The sequence below is a fragment of the Nannospalax galili genome, unplaced genomic scaffold, assembly GCF_000622305.1.
Source record: "Nannospalax galili isolate Female #2095 unplaced genomic scaffold, S.galili_v1.0 scaffold411, whole genome shotgun sequence".
NCBI lineage: Eukaryota > Metazoa > Chordata > Mammalia > Rodentia > Spalacidae > Nannospalax > Nannospalax galili.
In genome coordinates, this window is record NW_008329714.1 from 586,248 (window position 1) to 608,604 (window position 22,357).

The 22,357-nt window shown below is 48.5% G+C and overlaps 1 protein-coding gene across 8 annotated transcripts in view; it reads right to left on the reverse strand.

The window, feature by feature from the left end:
• The window catches only part of Kiaa0556 (KIAA0556 ortholog), a 197,178-nt gene that overhangs the window by 51,713 nt on the left and 123,108 nt on the right, over positions 1 to 22,357 (reverse strand). For all 8 annotated transcript variants that reach the window (XM_029567752.1, XM_008841640.2, XM_008841654.3 and 5 more), the window contains 5 exons: positions 13,323 to 13,492; positions 12,039 to 12,104; positions 10,677 to 10,783; positions 8,449 to 8,551; positions 3,827 to 4,042 (listed from right to left, as the gene is read on the reverse strand). In XM_029567752.1, the coding sequence (XP_029423612.1) occupies positions 3,827 to 4,042; positions 8,449 to 8,551; positions 10,677 to 10,783; positions 12,039 to 12,104; positions 13,323 to 13,492 (662 nt within the window). The remainder of the gene's footprint in view (positions 1 to 3,826; positions 4,043 to 8,448; positions 8,552 to 10,676; positions 10,784 to 12,038; positions 12,105 to 13,322; positions 13,493 to 22,357) is intronic.

Here is a 22,357-nt window from a genome sequence, read left to right on the forward strand (position 1 = left end):
GTGGGTATGGAGGGAAGGGCCAGGGACAGAGGGGGTGGGCACGGAGGGAAGGGCCAGGGACAGAGGGGGTGGGCACAGAGGGAAGGGCCAGGGACACAGGGATGGACATAGAAAAGAGGTTTTGTCTTTTATTCTGTTTTTGTTACTTCTTTTCTTCATGTGTGGGGTATATGTACATTTTCATCTGTGTGTGTGCATATATGTATGTATGTATGTATGTATGTATGTATGTATACATGCATATATAGAGGCCAGAGGTGGACAAGTGTTTTCCTCAGTTGCTATCTACCTTATATTTGGAGACAGAGTGTTACTGAACCTGGAGCTCACTGATTCAGCTATTTAGCTAGGCTGACTAGCCAGTGAACTCCAGGGATCCGCCTATCTCTGCTCCCCCACCCCAAAACCTCACCTAGCACTAGGGTCACAGATATGCACTGGTGTGCTCAGCTTTTTTTTTTAAACACGCGCACTGGGGGATCTGACTCAGGTTCTTAATGCTTGCACAGCCAGCACTTTACCAAATGAGTCGTCTCTCCAGCCTCTGTTTTGGTATTTTAAGATTGGGTCTCACTATGTAACCCAGGTTGGCTTCCAATGAATGGCCCTCCTGCCTCTGAATGCTGGGACAGATGTGTGCCTCCATCACTCCTGACCCAGGAAGTGGGTTTTGCATGGAGCCTGGCCCTTCCAAATCTGCCAGTGTGCCCCCAATTCCCTCCATGGAAGCATCTTCTCCTTCAAACCCATTCTTCTTCAAAGTACTTATGCTCAGCTGTCAGTGGGGCCCCACCAGCCACCACTGTGTTGTCAAGGAAGGTCCCTCAGCCCTCTGAGGCCTGCTTTTCCCATTGGTGAAATGAGGACTGTCAGATCAAGGTTCACTGTCAGAGCAAGGTGGGGGTCAAGTGAGATAGAACAGGCTGAAACCGGTACACTGGATGCAGGTGAGATAGCATGTCCTGGTTGCCCTAGGCCTGGCAAACAGATACGGAGAGGATCAGAGGGTCCAGTCCCCACATAGGAGGATCCAGAGATTCAGCAGCCCAGGGGGACACAGCTGCCTTGTGCCCCAACTTCAGTCCCCACCCCCAAAGAAAACCAAACCCATGAAACCATGACTAGATCCTCTCTGTCATCTGCTAGTTAAAGCCCAGTAGCCAGGAGAGGCAGAGCCATCATCAGAACTGATCCCTACTGAATCCAGTGATGCTTTCTGTCACCTGTCCTGTGCCCTGTTCTAGAAAACAGACTTCCAATGTGCCTATGCTGTCTGCATGAGGAGTCCAGGCAAGGTGGCAAGAGTTGGTCTGAATCTCTGAACCCCAGCAGCAAGCTGCAGCCCACAAACTAGAGTCTAGAGGCCAGGCAGAGATGTAGTGAGACAAAGCATCCAGGGGCTAGGCCACTGAGCTGCTGCCCTGGAATGTCACGTTCCCCTGCGCAGCCTGGTGCCCAGCCTGGAGCTCAGCTATCTATTCTATCCTGCCTTCTTTAAGTACAAGTCCTGGATTTGGGGGAAGGGTCACTGCTGACTTGCATCTTGGTGGATCTAGCATCCAGGTGCCATGCCATGTTGGTCCATAACTTTCTTCTCTGAGGACCAGTTAGTGTCAGCAGTGTGACAGAGGAACAAACTAACCAGACAGCCACCCCTTGCTGTGTCAGCACAATAAATGTTTATGAACTAGGAGGATGGATATCTCTTTTTCTCCATCTCCCCTTCTCCTTCATACTCTTGTGTGACAGAATCCCATGACCACAAGTCACAACCCATAACACAGATCTGCCATGAGCTCTGCTGCCATGAGTTGCCCATTCCACCCAAAGGCGAGTCAAGTGCCCAAGTGAGGCAGTGTAATTTTCCCACAGGATCTCAAGTTCAAAAGTCCTTCCAGCAGAATCTAGACCTGCTCATGCTGCCTCCAAAGACCAGACCCTTGGTGCCCAGGATGCCACACAGGACCCCATGATGTCCACTTCAGCCTCAGGACAGTACACCAGCTACAGAGAGGACTTCAAACCAACCTTCCCTCCCTTTCTGCCTTCTTCCCTGGTAGCTCCAGCAATGGAAACTACCAGTTGTTTAAGACTTCAAACTCTTCCCTTCTTCCTTCTGTCTCTCTATTCCTTTCTTCCTCCCTTCTTACTTTCCTCCCTCCCTCCCTCCTTTCCTTCCTGTTAGAGCTGGGGATGGAACCCGGGGCCTTAAGCATGCTAGACAAGCAATATTTGACCAGTAAGCTGTAACCTAGCATTTGGTTTTTTGAGACAAGGTCTTACTATGTAGCCCAAAATTACCTCAAACTCGAGATCCTCCTACTTCAAGCCTCCTGAGTGCTAGGTCTACGAGTGCCCACAACTACACCTGGCTGAAACAAATCTCCTTTTAAAAAAACTATGCTAACATGAGCTAGACTTTCCATTGCTGGCAATCTAAGGGTTTTCAACAGACTATCACTCTCCCATTTAGCAGGGGGCAGAAAAGTAAACTCTCAGAAACGGCAGATAAGTTACTTAAGACCACACAGGCAAGACCAGGAGTCGGGAATTTCAAAGACTCCCCCTTTCCTGTTATCTAGTCTTTGAAGGGGCACAATAAGACTGCTTTCTTAGTGGTGTTCACCGGGGAAAGCAGCAATTGCTGGTGTTCTGGAGCCTTGGGAAGAGCTAGACATGGCACTAAGCTCCTCCTGCTGACATCTGATCCTTCCTGCATTACATCAGGTAACTACCGTTATGTTCCCATGGCACATACCAGGAAACCAAAGTCAAGGTTAGGCCAGTAGTCTGTGGGTGGGAGGTTGTGAGTAGCCAACTTTGAAACCAGTTCTATCTGCTTCTCCAGCCTGTGGCTGTAGGTGTCACTAGGATCTTATGTACTTTGAGCCATTCCTGCCCCAGCACAAGGACTGAATATGTGGCAGCTATTTGCATTTTTCAGGACTTTAAAAGCAATATTAATTTTCAGTGGACTGTATAATCCAGGCTTAAGCAGGGCTTTAAAAGGGATGGAAGAGCACCTGTCACTCTGCCCTGTCTGCTGCTCTGCTCCTAGTTTCTCAGCCCCCCGCCCCCCCGAGGCAGTCAGAAATAATGCCAAACACAGCACAGGAAGGCCAAGAGGCTGTCTGGCCTCCTCAGTGCAACATGAAGCGGGCATGGTGGCATGCAACTGTAACTCCAGTACTAGGGAAACAGAGGGAATAGGGTGGTGGTTCAAGGTTACCTTAGGCTTGGTAGTGGGTTCGAGGCCAGACAGGGATAAACTGTAAAAGCCAAAAGAGTGACAAGAGAAAATACCAGTGCTTAAGAAAGAATAACCTCTATTAGTCATCTAAAATAAAAACAGTCACTGTTTGTTAGATGTGGCCTGTGGCCTCAGGAAGCAGTAGCCTGAGGAGGTATGGGCACAGTGCTTAGGCCAGGCTACAGGTCAAAGACTTGGTTCTACCTCCTCCCTCTACATAACCTTGGTCATGTGCATACTCATCTCCAAGTCTTAGTTTCTTCCTCTGCAAAATGAAGGCACTGGCCCTAATTACCCCTGGTGTCCCACGTTTAGTGGGAACAGTGATGAATAGCAAGGTGGATCATAGCAGGTGGTCTGGCTTCCCTAAGAAAACTGGCACAGAGCAGAGGTGTGGGGAAGACCTCAGGGAGAGACACTTGGGAGCCTCAGTGGGTACCACTCCTCATTCTGCCAGTCAGAGAGTGACTGGGGTAGACAACAGCTGGGGGAACCTGGAACCACACCCTTGTCTGGGATAAAGGACATGCACCAAATTACACAGCAGAGAGCTGAGCCTAGGCACCTTCTACTTACCACTAAGTCCCTGTTGATGAGGTAGCCCAGCTCTCCTGGTGACTCTGTGTTCCGGATGTCCACATCATGAGGTGAAACATAAAGCATTGTGTTGTTCAGGTCAAAGAACTGGACTTCTGTGAGACCAACCCATGATGCATTGCCCCAGTTCGACAGGATTTCCATGGTTACATAGATGGCATCTTTGATCTCATCTGTTCTTGTTCTCCACTTGTTCTTAAGAGAAAATACGACAGGGTGAAGATGCAGCAGGTCTGAGCAGTGTCATCACTCTACTACCCAGGGCCACCAGCCAACGTTCAGCCTCACAGTGCTCTGGTCCCCACCTGTCATCTGTAGAGAGTAGCAGCTCCTGCCACCTGTGGTTATTAGGACACTCACACAGACTCCTATTTGTAATAAATAGGAACTGAATGGAGAAATGGCTCAGTGAGTAAAGGCTATGAAGCCTGATGACCTGAGTTTGAGCCCTAGAACCCATGGTGGAAAGGGAAAACTGACTCCTGCAAGCTGTCCTCTGGCCTCCACACAGTGCCATGACATGTACTTGCCCACTCTCACACACACACATATCATACGCCTTAATAATAATAAGTAAAACATAAAAATTTAAAAATAAGGGACTGGAGAGATGGCTAAGTGGTTAAGAGCACTGGGCTACTCTTGCAGAGGATCTGGGTTTGGTTCCTGGCACCCACATGGTAGTTAATAACCTCCCCAACTCTAGTTCTAGGTGATTCAATGTCCTCTTCTGGCCTCCAAGAGCAGTGCATATACATGGTGCACTTACATGCAGACAAAACATTCACACACTTTAGAAGCATTTTAAAAGACCAGATTCTTCCTGAGCAGAGTGTGCTCCCCTCCCCCAAGACAAAATTTTATGTCCCAGGAGTACACTGTGATATCCAAAGTGGGTAAGTTGCCTTGGGTCCCTCCAAACTAACCCCAAGTGTCCCAGGACATGACTGCTTGGAGACAGGGCCTTTAAGAGATGATTAAATCAAAATAAGGCCACTGGGGAGGGCCCTCTTCTAATCTGACTGGAGGCCTTATAAGAAGGCCTAAGGAGGCAAATTTAGAGCCACAGGCAGACACAGGAAAAGAACCATGTGAGCAATGTAAGGAAGCAGCCACCTGCAAGGCAATGAGTAGCGCTCAGAAATCAGTCTGGGTATGACCTTGAACTTTGCATCTCTGCAACGATGAGAAAAACCAGTCTGCTGTTAGAACTATCAACATGTACACTGAGCTCAATACCTGCAGCATGTACCAAAGTCATGCCCCCTCACCCCCGCCTTGGCCAGTCACTTGATATCCCTTAGTCTGGAAGGGGACAGGGGAGCAAGGTGCCACCATGTGGAAGTCCCAGTCTTGAGGTTAAGCAAGCTCCCAATGCCCAAAAATGCCTTGTGTGTACTGGGTCAGAGTTGGCTTCCTTCCCCAGCTCTCCTTCCTTGATTTTAATGCCTGCTTTCTTCCCCGGCTGTCTGGCTTGGGAGCGTGCGTGAATGCCATCAATAAACAGCAACTCTGCACCTTGGCTTCCTGGAGGCCCTCAGGGCCTGACTGCAGTGCTGGCCGCCACGGATCAGCCACTCATGAAATGGTGCATTCCCTGCGTGCATGTGCCCTCTGTTAATTAGTGCTGGTATCTGCAACGGTTCTGTGAGCAAGGAGCCGAGCAAATGAACAGCAACTGTTCCCCACTTATTTTTTTAATTAATAGCCAGTGAGACATGCTAGTGCTCCCAGTGTGGGTTTGGATGAGCTGACTGCCACACAGTAGGAATGAGGAGACAGGGGTAAGGACAGGTCAACTCAGAATTCCCAGAAGGAATGCAGCACCAGTGTCAATTAATTGGACTGTCAGGACCCATGGCTCCCTTGTCCTCTAGTGTGCCAGTCCTGACCAGGTCCTTGACTGTCCTGATCTGAGTCCCAGGCATGCAGGACTGGCCTGGCTGACTCTGGAGTTGGCAGGACCGAGCCTGAGCTGGGTGGAGCATTCTGAGGCCAGGTGAACAGTGCTGTTCATTTTGTTTGCTGGTGGTAGGGAGGAGGGCCAGATGGGAGGAAAGCTTCCTGAAGAAGGCTGGGTACCTTCTGTTCAGTGCAATCTCAAACACACAATTCCTGAACAGAAATGCTAAACGCAGAAGCCAGTGTATGGACTGAGGAAGTGAAACCATGTGTCAGCATCCCAGCTGGACAGCTCTTCCTATGTTCTGAGTGGCCTGACTCAAGACCATCTCTGCCAGGCTGAGGGAACACTTGTTGGGAAGGCACTGGTCCCTGGCACACACTTCTCACCGACACCACCTGAGCTTCCTCTAGCTATGAGACCAACCACTTACCCTTCCTCAGCCATCATAGTACAGGAGACTAACCCTTTCCTAGCAGTATGTGCTATCCCCTGGGCCAACAGGAAGGTGTTTGCTGAGCAGCTCAGGGCAGTGCAGGCATGCCAGTGTCAGCCTTGTATGGGAAGTATATTCTTTTCTCCTTCAGTGTGGGACAGGGGCGACTGCTGTAGCTGTTAGGAACTCAGGAGAAAGCATTGGGATGGAGCCCAAGGGTACACCTGTCTCCACCGAGACCAATCGGAAAGACTTGGCTGACAGCTGGATCCCTACTGGGCCCCACCCTTGGGATTTTCATGACCAGAACCCACAATTTCTTTCTCTTTATTGTATAAGTCAGTTTGCCCCAGATTTTCTGTCTGCTATAAAGAAACTCAATCAATCTGGGTACTTTTGAATGTGACCCAAGTCACACCATACTATGATTCTTCCAAGCTAAGGAAGCAGCTTATTCCATGCTGGGCAGAGGCAGGGAGCAAAGCTGTGATTTTCTTGAAGATGAACTTTCAACTGATGCTTATGGGCTCCTCCTGCCCTGTGCCAGGCTCTGAGTGGTGCACCCTCACAGACCTTTCTTTCATGGGGCTTGGAGGATCTGCTCTACGTAACTACTACAGACACCCGAGGGGCTCGTGCAAAGTCATAGGGCCCCTAAATGACAGCATAAGTATCAAAGCAGAAACCCCAGTCAAGCTATCCCAGGACTGCTGCTGCTACTGTGTGTGCTGTCCATGTGGCTCTGGAAGAACTTCATTATGAACTCCTCATTGGCCAATAATCACAGTGGTGACCACTGCCCATTACCACATGAGCTTTAGGTAAAGGAAGATCTGCTGGGACACAAGCTTTTTGGCACATGTTATCCTGCAACTTTAAAGCCAGTTTCCTTTTGTGGTTTATATCACAGCTCCAGTCACATGCTCACATGGCCACTGCAATACCTTTGAATACTAGTATTTGCAACTAACTTTAGATAATTCAATTTAAAATTTTTATTTATTTATTGTATGGATGTGTGGGTGAGCATGTGTAGGTCAGAGGACAATTCAACTTTCAGGAGTCAGTTCTTTCCACTGTGTGAATTCTGGGATCATACTCTACTCAGATCATCAGACTTGAGAGCAAATGCCTTTCCTTGCTGAGCCACCTTGCCAGTCCTAACTTCATATATTTTATATTTTCTCTCCCTCCTTTCTTTTCATTAAAAAAAAAAATGTTTTTTTTTTTTTTTGGTTTGTTGACACAGGGTCTCGTGATACAGTCCAGGTTGGCCTTAAACTCACAAGCTTGGCCCCCTTGCCAGTCCTAACTTCATTTTTTTTTTTTTTTCCCCCCCCCCTTTTTTTTTATTAAAAAAAAAAATGTTTTTTTTTTTTTTTGGTTTGTTGACACAGGGTCTCGTGATACAGTCCAGGTTGGCCTTAAACTCACAATCCTGCCTCAGCCTCTTAGGTGCTGGGGTTATAGGCATACATGGATATCTTGTATTTCTGTGTCTATGCCTGTCTTCTGTGTGGCTGCCCTTGCTGACGGGACACTAATGCATGACTAACTCTGAAGCTGTTTCCCTATTCTCCCTCTTCTTTCCTTCCTTTCCAACAATTCTGTAACACGCATCTTTGTCCAACAGCTTTATATTTCTGTCCAGAGATTTCCTTAGGCTGAGGGTGGATTGCTGGGCTAGGAGACATGTGTGTTTCTATGGCTCTTCCTGAGGCTAGCCCCTCTGCTGCCCAAGAGGACTTCGTCCATGCAGACAGCCACCAGGCAGCCAGATATGCACCCATGTGCCTATGACCTAGACATTGTGGGAGGTGCTGTCAAAATAACCTGTTGACACACGTCAAAGGAGATATTATAGTTGTTCTGACTTGTATTCCTTTTGTTTGTTTTGTTTTACTTTGAGACAGTCTCACTACGTAGCTCAGGTTGGCCTCCAGCTTGCGTTCCTCCTTGCCTCAGCCTCCCAGTTATAGGCATGCCCCTCCACACATGCCAAGGTCAATTTTCACTCTTAACTATGGGCAATGCTGGATATCTTCCTATGGGCTTATAGGCTATTTATGCTTTCTCTTGCCACTCTTCTGGCCTTTCTTCTTTTGCTTCATCATGTGTATGTCTGTTCTGGGAAAGATGAGACCAAAGATGGGCAGAAAGCTGCTAAGATGACCAACTAGAAGCGACTGCCAAGGAGCCCTTCCTTCAACTTTCAGGGTGACACTGGTGCACAGGGCTGTTCCCATGAGTGTAGTCTCTCACCTCTGGGTCTAGCACTGGTTTCTCTGCTGGTGCGGCCACCCCACTGAGATGGGCAGAGTCGCTTTCTATGGTCTGTAGGACTTCCAGAAGCTTCTGCTGTTGTCTGAAATAGGATTTTGTTTTGGCAGAGGCAATGACAAATGACACACCAAAAAGAACATCCCCACAAAAGGGCCAGCACCTTTAGATCCCACCAGAAGTGGCTGCACCCTGAGGCAGCTCAAAGGCCACACAGGCAGTTCTGTTTCTACCTCTGTAAACAGCTGAACAATTAGTAACAAGGCAGCTTGGATAAGGCAGCTGATCTCCCTAGCTGACAGAGAAGTTTCTCAGAGTCAGAGGGAAAGGGTCAGCCACACAAAGGGCATGAGTCACACCCAGCCCACAGGCTGTTGCTGTATGGCCTGCAGCTAAGAGTGACTTTTATGTGTTGTAAACATTGTTCAAGCTAACAACAAACAACAAAAACCCCAACTGCTAAGCCTGCAGGATTTCCCAGAAGGTCCTTTACAGAAAATACTGACCTAAGGCACAGAGGCCCACCCATTCCCCCTGTTCCCTTGCTGTGGAAGACAAGCACCCCAGACCCAGCAAGGGTGCTTCTTAGTACCCCAAATGTGTGGCTTCAAATTGAGCACTCCCAGAACTCGTTATTCCAGAGGATCTTGGTGATAAAGAAGGCAGTGCTTGGTGATGAGTGCTGCCTTCTGCAGAGCTGCCAGATGCAAACCAGACTCCCAGCCAGGAACCTGGAACTCTGATTTATGGCCACAATAGAGCAGAGCGTGCCCCTGCCCCCAACATGGGTCTGCAGATGTGCAAGAATGGAGAGCTATGCCTTGAGCCATTTAGTCTTCTGACACACTATGAACAGGAGCTCCTTTGGGGATGAACTGAGACTTAGAGGGCACATGGCTTGGCTAGCACACCCCATTCTGTGCTGTGGAATAGCCTCACCCCTTTTCTGGCCTGATGCAGCTTCAGGTTAGGGCCACTTAGTAGTCAGCAATGCAGACTACACTGCAGTCCCCTCCTGCCCCTCAGCCAAGTAGTCTGTGACATGCATATTCCTGCATGATGACCCTGGAGTGTGCCTGTATGCCAAGTCCTGGTGATACTGCAGGCTCCAACTGGATCTTTCTGAGGACCACTTTTCCCTGAAGACTAGAGGGGAATCTATTTTGCTAGCACAACTTGATAATTCCAGGGTTGGATGCTACATGTTAAGGGACACAATGCTGCACTTGAACATACTTTTTAACAGAGAAAAGGAGTTTCAAAGGATGATGCTTTGATCACCCTTTTGCTAAGTCAGTTTGGGAATAAGTTCAGCCCCAAGTTGTGCAAGGTGCATCAGTAGAAGCCTTGAGGTGGTTCTAGCTTGCTCAGGTGGAGACCAAAATGAATAAGCTAAGAGCCACTTGCAGGATTCTCTGTGTTTTCAGGGTTCTGGAGGTGTTACAGAGCACCCTTACCAGCTGCATGTCTTCCATACCAAGGGGAAAGAGTGGGTCTGTATGCCTGAGGCCATCAGCATTGTGCCTTGGGGCTGGAAGCAGTGAGGGTAATGTGAGTCTAAAGTTGCAGTTAACATGCTCTGGAATAACAAGTGCAGGATGCTTAGTCTTGACTGTCAGCTTGACTGGATTGAGAACTGCGTAGGAGCTGGGTGAGGCACATCTCCAGACCTGTCTGGGAGGTGTTTCCAGACAGAATAGAGATCATCAGGACTCTTATATAGTGACTGGTTTCAGCTACTGAGGGATTCCTGATATGAACACAACACTGGGAGGTGGTGAAAAGTGGGAGGCATGGCCTTTGTAGGAAGTAGGTTACTGGAGGTGTGTCCTTGGCCTCTTCCTGTAATTCTCTGTGCTTCCTGGTTGCTATGATGGGAGCTGTTCTGCTCTGCCATGCCCACCCACCAAGATGGACTGACAACTCTGAAACCATAAGCCATATTAAATCCTTCCTCCCTAAGCTGTATCATTTGTTAGGTCAGAACCCTCGGTGATCTAGCTGCCTGGAGGTATGCCTCACGCAGCCCCTCGGTGCTTCTCAATCCAGTCAAGCTGACAGCCACAACTAAGTGTCTCATGTTTGTTGTTCAAGATATGTTAGTCACAGCTAAGCAAAAGTACTAACACAACAGGAAAGCCTTGTTTATGAGACTCTCATGGCCACACTGCAGTGAGTTTTCTGGGTTCTGTGCCTGTCTCAGTGAGTACCTGCTTCCCAAAGGGCCCATTCTGTCCATGGCTTGGCTGACGGCTTTGGCTGCCCCTGCTGCCCCAGATAGCTCAGGGGTGGTGGTCAACGGAGCGACAGCAAACAGCTGAGGGCAGAAAAGTCTATTAGACAGATGTCCAAGGGAACCCTCCGGCCTGACACCCACAGGGTTCTGGTCAAAGGCACATGTTTTCAAGGCTTCCAGTCCCACCAGGCACAGGGGTGTGAGGGCGACAGCATCATCCTGGAGCTGGGCAGCTTAGAACCCCTCATGCATTCTCAGTTCATTCAGATCTGGGAGGTTCTGGGAAATGATCCTTCTATGAACTACTGAATACTTCTCTCATCTAACCATTCTCCATCTCAACTCAGTCAGGTTCAGTTCTCTCCAAAGAAACCAGACCCCACAGAGGACACAGGACAGCACAGAGACCCGTGCTTGGTTCTCCAGCCTTTCCCTCTTTCTCATCTATCATCTGAACTGGAAATGGGATCTGACGCCTGTCTGTAGATGACTGTAGTCACTGAAAGCTGGAGGGGTCAAGGGTTAGGCTATACAAGAACTCTGGATCCCAGGCCTGTCAGAATACTGTCTGGCTTCTGCCTAAGATAATGGCTACCTACTCGGACAAAGGGGATGGGAGCAGGAAGAACTCACTTAGGGGCTCTAGTGTTCTATAACCCCTCCTGCATTTCAGGGCCCTCCCTCTGCCCAGGCACACTGAGCTTCTCCTTGGTCCTTAGTATAGCTAACTCACTGCCACCTTGGAGCTTTTCCTTCCTCACAGATACTGTCCCCTGCTATAGGTAACAGTATACAGGACTCAGCTCAAACCTGACATGCCTTCCAGGCAGCCTTCTGGAACACTTGTCAAAGCAGTCACACCCCACTTCCAGGTGTGTCCGAATGCCTCTATTGGCTCTGCTGGCTGTGGCCTGTAAGCTCCCTGTAGCCATGGCATATCCGTTTGGGCCATCTCTATATTTGGAGCACCAGGGAGACCCTGGATGCAATGGAGACATTCCCAGGTGCTTTATGAATTCACATCCTTGTGAGATATGCCTGACTGACCTGAACAGATACAAGTATGACTTATGTATTCCTAGCACAAAGATCTGTTTTAGTGTTGTCCCAAAGGGTAAGAAAAACAGGAGGAAGTCAGTCATCAGGTCTGGCTGAGCTCTGGCTTGAACTCGAAAGGCTGGCCAAGCTACCTGTGAATGGGCAGAAGAGTGGCACCTGGGTTGCAGAGAGGTGCTGCTGGGACGGTGGAAAGGGAAGCAGCTGGAGACCCCTGGGCCAGTGAGGGATGGAGGGGCCTGTGTGCATGCCCAGCCTGCTTTGGCTGTCTTGTACTAACCTCAGAGCCGTCCTCCTTGTCCTTCAGCAGACTGGGCTGTGGTTTTGCTGGTGGTCCTTCCACATCCTGCAAAGATGACATTATATAACATAAGAAGGGACGAAGTCATCACTGTGTACTTTTCCTGTACAAGGAGCACAGAGAGGCAGGGCCCTTTTCCACATCTCAAAGGCTGTGAAAAGAGCAGCACTCTGGAGGATATACCTCACATTCTGTTCAACAACCCTAAGAACTAACTCTAGACAGGGAGCACAGGGCAGTGTGGACAGGGTTGCAGGCTGGCAGCCAGGCTGACTTTGCAAAGACATGACCCCAGCTGGCCACACCTCTAAGCCAGGCAGAGGACACAGACCTGTCTATTGTGAGGTTTCCATGAACCTCAAGTGGGACAGGCTAAGGAGAAGGTTATTGGCAGTGGAGCCAGAGACTGCCACATGCTAAGGAGCATGAAAGGCCTTAGCTTCCCCCAAGCCCCTGTTCTATCCCACTTCTGACCTTCCAGTTTGTTACTAGAGGCCTGGGAGGTTGCATGAATGAAAAAGGCGGAACAGGGGACATCAGGGAACCCGTGGGGCTTGTGCTCTGGGGACAAGCTCCAGGAGAGCTGTGCTCTGCTGTCCACTCTGTCATGCTCTGGCCTGGTTGTTTGTAACCCAGGTCTGAGAGCTCCCAAGTGTGCAGGGAAATGACTCACAATGAGCTACAGCTGTCAGAAATAAATAAAAAACTGCAAGACAGTGGCTGTAGTGGGCTCTGCAAGGATAGAGAGTAGCTGTCTGTGAACAGGTGAAATGTAGAGTCTACACTCAGGGAAAGCCACATGCCTGTCCCCATCTGCTGCTGCTCAGACCTTGCTTGTATGCCTCCGTCCCCTACTCTGCCCCCTTCTCCTCCATCCTCTTTTCCCCTACTTCTGTCCTCTTCTCCCCCTCCTCAGCCTCCCTCTCCTGCCTCTTCCATCCTCCTCTCCCCTCCTAGCCCTCCTCTCCCCTGCCTGTCCCCCTCCACAGCCCTCTCCTCCTCCTCCTCTATCCTCTCCCCCTACCCAATCCTTCCATTCTTCTCTCCCCCTTCTCCATCCTCCTCCCCTGCCCTAGCCCCCTTCTCACCCTCCTCAACCCTCCCTTCTTCTCCCCACCCTCCTTGCCTCATTCTCCATCCTCCTTTCTCCCTTCTAGCCCTCCTCTCTCCTACCTGCTCCCCTCCTCAGTCTTCCTCTCCCCCACCTCTATTCTGCTCTCCTCCTCCTCCATCCTCTTCTCTATCAGTGCTCAGTGCTCGCACCTGCCGTGGGCTGGCAGGAGTTTCCGCCTTTTGGCTGAGGAATACTCGTTGAAGGGCTGCATTCTCCACTTGGATGGCTTTCAGTACAGCAGAGGCGTCTTCCTCCGGGTCCTGGGCTGCGCATGCTTTGCGAGTTGCTGACAGGGGTCTCTCTCGCCTGCTGCCCGGTCCTGGAGAAAGGAAACAGGAGATGGTCTTCAGCCTGTGTTCTCAGAAGACAGCTCAGAATCCTTTAGGCCCTACTGAGGAACAGTCTATAAAACAACTGGCCAACACCTCCAAAAATGTCAAAGTTGTGCGGGACAAGGGAAGCCTGGAGAACAGGTCCAGATGAGAGGAGTCTAGGCACACACCATAAATGACTGTAGTGGATGTTAAGGTTCAGATTGCCCCGCCCCCTCACCAACAGGTCCTCATAAGCCCCTGAGAAAAGGGAACTGAGTTGATAAGCACCCTGGTCTTTGAAATCAAGAGAAGCAGACTTTTCTCCACTGTTTGGCCAACACAGCAGGCTTCCCCTTTGATCTCTAAAGAGGGCAGGTTTTAACAGCCCCATTCTCCCGCTCCCCCTCCCCCCCAATACATTTTCCTGCCTTCTGCAGGAAGCAGAAGCCTCCCCCCTTTAAAAGACCCCAGCTCATGACCCAGGCAGACGTTTTCCCTGCCCGGAAGGGAATCTGTCCCATGTTTTCCTTTGCTAATAAACTCTATTCTGATGGAGTTTTATCTGTGTCCTGGTGCTTTCTCCGGATCAACCAGATTCATCCATAGGTTACTTTACCTATCAGTGGATACCTTGGTACTGGGTTCAGTTGGGGGAAATTGCTATTAAAAAAATATTGTAGAGGTTGGGTAGATGGGTCAGTGGACAAAGTGCTTATAAATGTAAAAGCTGTGCAAAGTTGTGTGCATCTAGTGCTGGGTGAAGATAGAAGGGTCCTGAGGCTTGCTGGCCAGCCAGGCTAGTCGAAATGACAAATTCCAGGTTCAGTGAGAGACTGTCTCAAAAAATAAGGTAGAGAAGCCCGGTGTGGTTGCGCATGCCTTTAATCCCAGCACTCGAGAGGCTGAGGCAGGTGGATCTCTGTGAGTTCAAGGCCAGTCTGGTCTCCATAGCAAATCCAGGCCAGCTGGGGCTACAGGGAGACCCTGTCTCAAAAAGACTAAAACCAAAAAAATAAAAAAATAGAAAAAATAAAAAAAAATAAGGTGGAGAAGCCATTGAGGAAGACATCCAGCATCAGCCTCTGACCTGCACATGAACCTGCAGGAGCAAGCATACCTCCACAAACACATGTATAAACACGTGTATACACACACACACACACACACACACACAAAATAGAAAAACCCACGTTATTGTAGCAAGTAGAGAATCTGAACATAGCTTGTGGCTTAGAAGGCAGTGTTATATAATACATATTATAATTATATATCATAATATTATATATTATATACCCTAAACTTCATGTGTGGAATATGGAACTGTGTTGTCAATGCCCTTCTTGGGAAATGCATACTGTGATATTCCAGTGCAATGGGGAAATGATATCTACAATTTACTTACAAATACTTTTAAAAATACGCACAGAGAGACAAAGCCATCCCTCAACATACATGCAGGATTGATTCCATACTGCTGAAGACACTGAGATCCCAGGATGCTCAAGTCCCTAGTTTAGAAGGGGCAGTGTTTGCATATAACCCATATACATCCTCTACATACTGTAAGTCAAAGGGAGATAAGGCCATGGAACCAGTTCCCAACCTGAGACACCGATCAGCCATGTACATGTGACCTGGTGCAAGCTTGCTGAGAATGCCCTTCTGCCTGCCTGCCCTTGGCAAACACTGGCTGGTGCTGATTAGCTTCTTGCCCTAGTCCTCGACTCTCTGCTGTTTAGAATCCTTTATCTAAAATGTCCGCAAGGATAGCAGAATGGCTATCCTTGGCTAGCCATGGATAGAAGAATTCATATTGTTCATATTGGTAAAATATCCACATTGACCAAAGCAATCTTCAGGTTCAATGTTATCCCCATCACAAAAAAAAAAAAAAAAAAAAAAAACCCTCGAAATTCAGAGCTCAGTCAGTAATGTGTTTGCCTTGTAAGCACAAGGAACCAAGTTCAATCCACAGAATTCATGTCAAAAAAGCTAGGCAGAGTAACACCAAGACCATAAACCCAGAACTGGGGATGTGGCGACTGGCAGACCCCTGGCTTTCTCTAGCCAGCCAGTGTACCCTACTTGGTGAATCCCAAGCCAGTGAGAGACCGTGTCTCAAAAAATGTGGACAATGCCTGAGGAATGACATGATAATCCAGGTTATCCTGTGGCATCCACATGCATGCACATACACATGTGTACACATATATACACACATGAATATACATAAAGCTGATTTAAAACTGGACATAAACCAGGTGTTGTAGTGCTCAGCTCTAGATCGGCCTACCTGGAAGGCTGAAGGTGGAGACTGCTTGAGCCTAGGAAGTCCAGGCCAGGCCAGACAACTTAGTGAGACCCTATCTCAAGCAAGCAAGCAAGCAAGCAAGCAAACAAAACATGAGGAAAGATCCAAATACACATAAAAGAATACAGACAAGTGGCCAAAAAGTATATGCAAAAATGCTCAACCACACTAAACAGCAAGGTGTTGTAAAAAGCACACTGAGCTACAGGCTCCAGTTAGAATGGCTATGATTATATATGAGTGTGTATATACATTCAAACTCACCTACACACCCATGTTTAAGAAAGCCAAGACATGAGCATCTATGACAGATCAATGAATTCTTTTCACATGGCATATAAACACAGTGGAGTACTATTCTGCAGTAAAAAGGTTGGAATTCTGTCATGGGAACATGGACAGAACTGGAGGATGCTAAGTTAAGTGATATAAACCAGGAACTGCAAGAAATACCATGTTCTCACTCATTGGCAGAAACTAAACCACACACAGCAGTAGAAAGCTGGGTGAAGGTTGGCAAGGGAACAGGAAATGAGGACGTAGAAGAGATACAAGGAAGCTGGATAACAAAGACGAAGATACAGTGAGATGGGGGAAGTGGCTCTAGTGTTCAGCACAGTAAGGGCCTTTAGTCCACAGCAAATTTACCAGACATTTCCAGAGTTGGAGGAGTTTGAGGGTGATGTCTGTCTGAGGAGATGGAAACGTTCCTCTCCTGAGTTGACTCCCACTGCATTCCATTCAGGGCAGCTTGTCATATTGTACCCCATAAAGAAGCACAAATAGTACATGGAGATTATAGCCACACCCCCCAATGGCCCTGGCAGCTTGTGTTCCCAAGGCCAGAAGCTCCTCTGGGCTGGCTCCCAGGACAGCCAGTGTGTGATACCAGCCTTGACTGTGGATAGGACTGCACTGAGAAGAACCTAGAAGGGTGAAGCCACCTCCGAATGTGCCAGGGTGTTTCCAGAGGAGGCAGGTCACAAACCATCAATAGAATCAAAAATTTGTTTCCATTTTTTTCTTTATCTTGTGTTGCGGGCACACTGTGGCGATCAAAGGACAACTTGGTTCTCACCTTCCTCAATGTGAACCAAACTCAGGTTGTTAAGCTTGGTATCAAGCACTGCTATCAAATGAATTATCCCACCAGCCCCAGATTCACAATTTGAGTAGACTCTTGGGAAGTGCCCTGTTGGAAGGTGGAGAAGGAGGTCACTATTATGTGCCTTTGAAAGATGAGCTTCATTCATGGTCCCTTCATTTTGTTTTGTTTGTCTTGACATAAGGTCTCACTATATAGCCCAGACTGGCCTAGAACTTATCACATTTATCAGCCTTCCAGAGGATTATGGGTATATGTCACTGTGCCTGGCTTCTGGGTTTTTCCTGCTTCTTTCTGCTTCCTGGCCACCATGAGGTAAGCAGCTCTGCTCCACTACTCCACTTCTCTGCCATGGTGTCCTACCTTACCACAGGCCTGTGCAATGAAGCCAGGTGACCATGGTCTGCAATGTCTGAAACGGTGAGTCATAAGCCTTTCTTCCTTTCACCTGTTCTTTGTAGATACTTGGCACAGCAATGAAAAATCTGGCTAACACAATCTGGCATGATGGAGACGATGGCTCTCATGGAATGCTAAAGCCAAGGTAGGGGGGTGCCCACTTCTTCTAGAGAGCCAGAGACAGCATGACTGCAAATGCCTGAGAATCGTCCAACACCAGCCAGCATTTCCCACATGGAACTGTGTTCCTCGTGGAGACAAATGCCTTGACTTTTTTTGTCAAGCAAAGCTAGAGCCTGGAATTTCTGTGGAATCCTTAATGTTACAGGAATCTGGGTGGTTACAAAGGGTGGTGAGGACCACACTTGGTGTACAAAGGCTTATGTCCCTAAAATAGCTGTGAGAGCAGGAAACAGGAGGGAGGAAACACAAAGTGGTAGTGTTGGGCTTCTCTGGGCTGGAGACCCTAACACACAAATTCACCTTTGCCTGGGGTGGCTGAGGTAGGAATGGGTTCCCAGTATGGTGAATGGCATAGAGTGGCAAGACCCCTGACGTGCACCACATTGTGGGCTTCTCTGGTTGAGGGAGATGCTGCTCTGGGTATAGGGCAATGGCAGTGGGTGGAGTGGGTATCCCTAGCCCTCATTGACCTCAGAGTCATGAGGCAGTCACAGGGGAAAGGGCTAGATGTGATGGGCACCACTCAAGATATACAGTAGGGAAGATGACATCTGAGAGGAGACCAGAGGCAGCAATCCAAGACGGGAGGCTGCTCCACCCAACTTGCAGCAGGTGCTAAGGCTCTGAGGTAGGCAGAGGTAGCATGCTAAACAGTGACCAGGGGGGTGTGAGGGAGAGAATGGTCGGTATGAGGCTGGGAAGCTGTGGCTGGGTTCTTGTGGGACCCCAAGGTCAGTAGGCCCTAAAGCCCTCAGCTCCGCTTTAAGGCCACACCCATTTGCTTACTGTTGTATCTTTGCATCTGGCATTCTAACTTTTGCCAAATGAATGGGTGGGTCTCAAACCTTGTGAATCTCAGTGTTTGTGGACAACACTAAAGCATATGATCTCCTCTGAAAAGGCTGAGTTCCCCTGAAGACCCTCCAAACAGTCCTATACATAAACAGTGAGGGTCATGGTACAGAGCTCAACAAACACACCAGGAAATACTGGCTTGGCAGGAGGCTGGCCAGGACAGACAGACTCTGAAACTCACAAGGTCCTTTACTACTTCACCTATACAATACTCAAAAATTAGTCCCAGAGGAACTACCTGGTGACCCTTAGGTTTTGACTGCCAGTCCATGGACATGGGCCTTTCCTCTGGGACTCAGAGATCTGGGGTTGAGCTGGAACAGCATCAGCCCAGAGACAGCTAGGAAGGCCAGGGCTTGGCCTCCAGGACAAGAGGCACAGTGGCCCTGACCACCTAATGTGGAACTTGAGTCTTCTGGGAAGTCATCCTCTGGGGTGTTTTCTCCTAGTAGAAACCAGTTTTGTCCGCATGAGAGTTTTGGCCCCCAAGCATTGTCCTGTGAGAGAGGGATGCTCCTCCATGGTATGACTTGTGATCAAGCCATCAAAATCCCTTTGAGGCAGATTATACTAAGAAGATACATTTAGAATTGAATCACCATTCCCCAAGAGCAGGTCGGCTCTGCAGCTCCAGTTGCCGTGCTGTCCCCGCTGCCTTCCCAGAAGAGCCGGAGTCCCCCAGTCACACTGCCCACTCCAGCTTCCTGTGCTGTGCACTTCCACTGTGCACATGCACACCCTAACCACCTTTTAACTCTTTTTGATGCTCTCATCTCTCACTTGCACCAACGCTGGTCTGAATGCCCCATGATGGTGGATTTATTCTCATCTTGGATGAAGAGAATAGCAGATTTATTCACACAGTAAATCTGAGCACTGGCAAAAGCCAAACTGCACACTTTAATTTATCCCAACTGTTCTTTGCAGATGGAGAACCATCCCTCTTCCAGTAACTCCACTCCCTCTTCACTTCCTTGTGCTTGGCTTTCTTCTCTTTTTCTGAGATACAAAAGGCACATCAATTAAGGAGACTGACCATGAATTCAACACATGTCACAAAGAAGCTGCAGGGCCACAGGCTGTGGGTCGCTCCCCAACAAGGTGACCTCTCTAGCCAGCTGTGCCTCAAAGTACTCACATTCACAGCCACAGCAAAACTGCCCCTGACTACATGCCAGAGGCCTTGAGGATTACCCAGGAGCCCAATGCAATGGCAAATATGAAATGTGAGACAAGCAAGGTCCATTGTAGTGATCACAAGCTCACAGCCCACAAAAGAAACCTGCCTTCAGTTATATACTGTGGAACTTCAACTATTTCTTTTAAAGAACTGAAAACACTTTTTGTTATTTGTTTTTGTTTTTTCTGTGACCAAATACTTTATGGAAATGAAGGAGGAAGGACTTCAGAGAGTTAGTTTGTTCTCCTTGGCTCTGCTGATTCTGGGCCCCCAGGGAGCAGAACATGATGGTGTCTGGGAGGCAGGCAAGACATAGAGAGGAAGGGGCTGGGTGGGGTAAGATGCCTGTCAAAGGTAGGCTTCTGATGACCTGCTTCCTCTACCTGGGCCCTACCTCTAGTTTTTAGCACCTCCCAAAACAGCACTACAGGTTGCAGACCTCTCTTTCAACAAATGTGCCTGAGGAGACATTTCCTATTCAGACCATTACAGGTGATAAGCCTTTAGAAAAGGAGGTGAAGGAAAGTGAGCTTCCTGGCATTTCTTGAAAGGCCCTATAATTAGGTAGCCTTTATAATTAGGTAGCCTTGAACTGGCAGCCCAATGTGGCAATGAGAGGCTGGAGCTAGGAGGTGGTGCCCCCTATGGACAGGGCAGAAGTGCTCCAGCCTCCATAGAGTATCCTCACTGTTGTTGAATACCCGACTGGTGTGGAAACTGTGCTATGCCGTATAGCAAAAGGATCAGGAAAATGGCTGTGGGAGATGACGACAAACTGCAGGTGGGAAGTGGGAAGGGGCATGTTGGGGCAATGATCTGCACTCAAGTCCCCTGTGTACTGCAAGAGGTTCATGTCACTAGACCTCCTGCTGCCCATGCCAGAGAAAAGAGGAACAAGCCACGGCTCCTCCCACCTTATCCTCTCATCACACCACAATGGGATATTGCAATATTTCACATCAAAAGATGGAATGCAAGCACCCAGGAAGTTGAGGCAGAAGAATCATGAGTTCAAGGCCTATATGGACTATATAGTGAGACCCTGTTGAGACCATAAGAGTGAGAGAGACCATTCCTCTAGCTGGCCTTTTGCTCTGGCAACAGGACACTGCAATCATGATCAATTAGTCTACTAACACAATGGAGCCTGTCCTCCTCAGCTGCCCCAAGACCACTGGGAGCAGAAATGAGTTATCCCAGCTGAGGCCCTTGGGCCAGACTAGCCAGTCAGCCACGTGGATAAGGCCATCCTCAGTCATCTACCTGGTCACCGCAGGCTCACTACAGAACTGTGTACCCAAAAACTTACATGTCATAATAACAAGACTGCAATTTGTTGTAGATGGACTACATGTCATAATAACAAGACTACTATGTTGTAGATGGACTGCCAGGCAGAAATAATCGCTGGCTGGCATGCCTGGCTTGTCAAGGTGTGTTCTCCTCTTGAGTTCGTTTAGGGTCCTCTCTGTGGCAGGTGCTGTTCATAGCCCTGTATATTAGTTACTTTTCTTATTGCTGTGACAAAAGACCTAAGAAAAGTAACTTAAGGAAGAGAGGGTTTATCTTGGCTCACAGTTTGAGGATGTAGTCATTATGACAGGGAAGGCATGGCAGCAGGAGCATGCGACAGCTGGTCAGCATGAGTCCATTGTCAGGAAACAGAGAGGGAGGAATGCTGGGGCTCAGCTCATTTTCTTTGTTTTATTCAGTCTGGGACCCTAGCCATGGAGTGGTGCTGCCCACATTCAAGGTGGGTCTCCCTTTTTCAGTTTAACCTTCCTGGAAGCATCCTTACAGACATGCCTAGAGGTAACTCTCAATCCAGTTAGGCTGACAATGAAGGTGAATCATCATGCCCTAACACCACTCATCCTCCAGGTGCTATCTCTTGCTGAACCCTGGATGCAAGATTTTTGAGGAATGCAACCAAGTCCCCAGCCTAAAATGACATCTATTTCCTCTTGGGTATCACAGCCTTCTGGGCCACACCCAGCACAGGAGTTTGAGGTGCAGAGCTCTGTAGCAAGCCTTTGGTAGCCAGGTAAATGTCTGCTCCATGTACTCTTGGGACAGGTGAAGAGGACAAACACCTCTTTAAGAACATTCATGTTGGAAATTGCTTTAAGAGTCAATACCAAGAACAGCTGGTTGATCTGAGTTTTATCAGATAGATCTAGTGACATGCATTTTCTCATGTGGCTGTCAACTTGATTAGATTAAGAAGTTCCAGGTATGGGAGATGGCTCAGTGGTTAACAAAACTTACTGCTCCTTTCAGATGAACAGGGTTCAGGTCCCAACACCCACACGGCAGCTATCATCTGTAACTGCATTTCCAGCAGATCTGACACCCTCTTCTAGCCTTCATGGGCACCAGGCATGCATGTGGTTGTACTTACATAAATGTAGGCAAAACACACATATACATAAAATAAAAAGAAATAAAATCTTAAGAAAAGAACTGCTTAGACATGAAGTCCCAGCCCTAGCTGAGGAGCTATTGGCATTTGACAGCTGCTGGGAAAGGGAAAGTCAGTTTTCTTTAAGAGTGTGACCCCTGGTAGATTGACCACGATCCAGGGAATGGCCCCCACGCAAGTATTTGGGGAACACAAATTTAATTTAATGGACTTAAAGAGGTCATGAAGTTGGGGAGTAAGGATGTGAGAGTGGATCCAAGAGGAAATGGGGGGGGGTTGAATATGGTCAAAATACATTGTATGAAATTCTCCAAGAATAAATTTTTTTAAAGAGAGAGAGAGAGAGAGAGAGAGAGAGAGAGAGAGAGAGACAGAGAGAGAGAGAGAATGAGGGGGCACGCTCGCTAAAAAACAG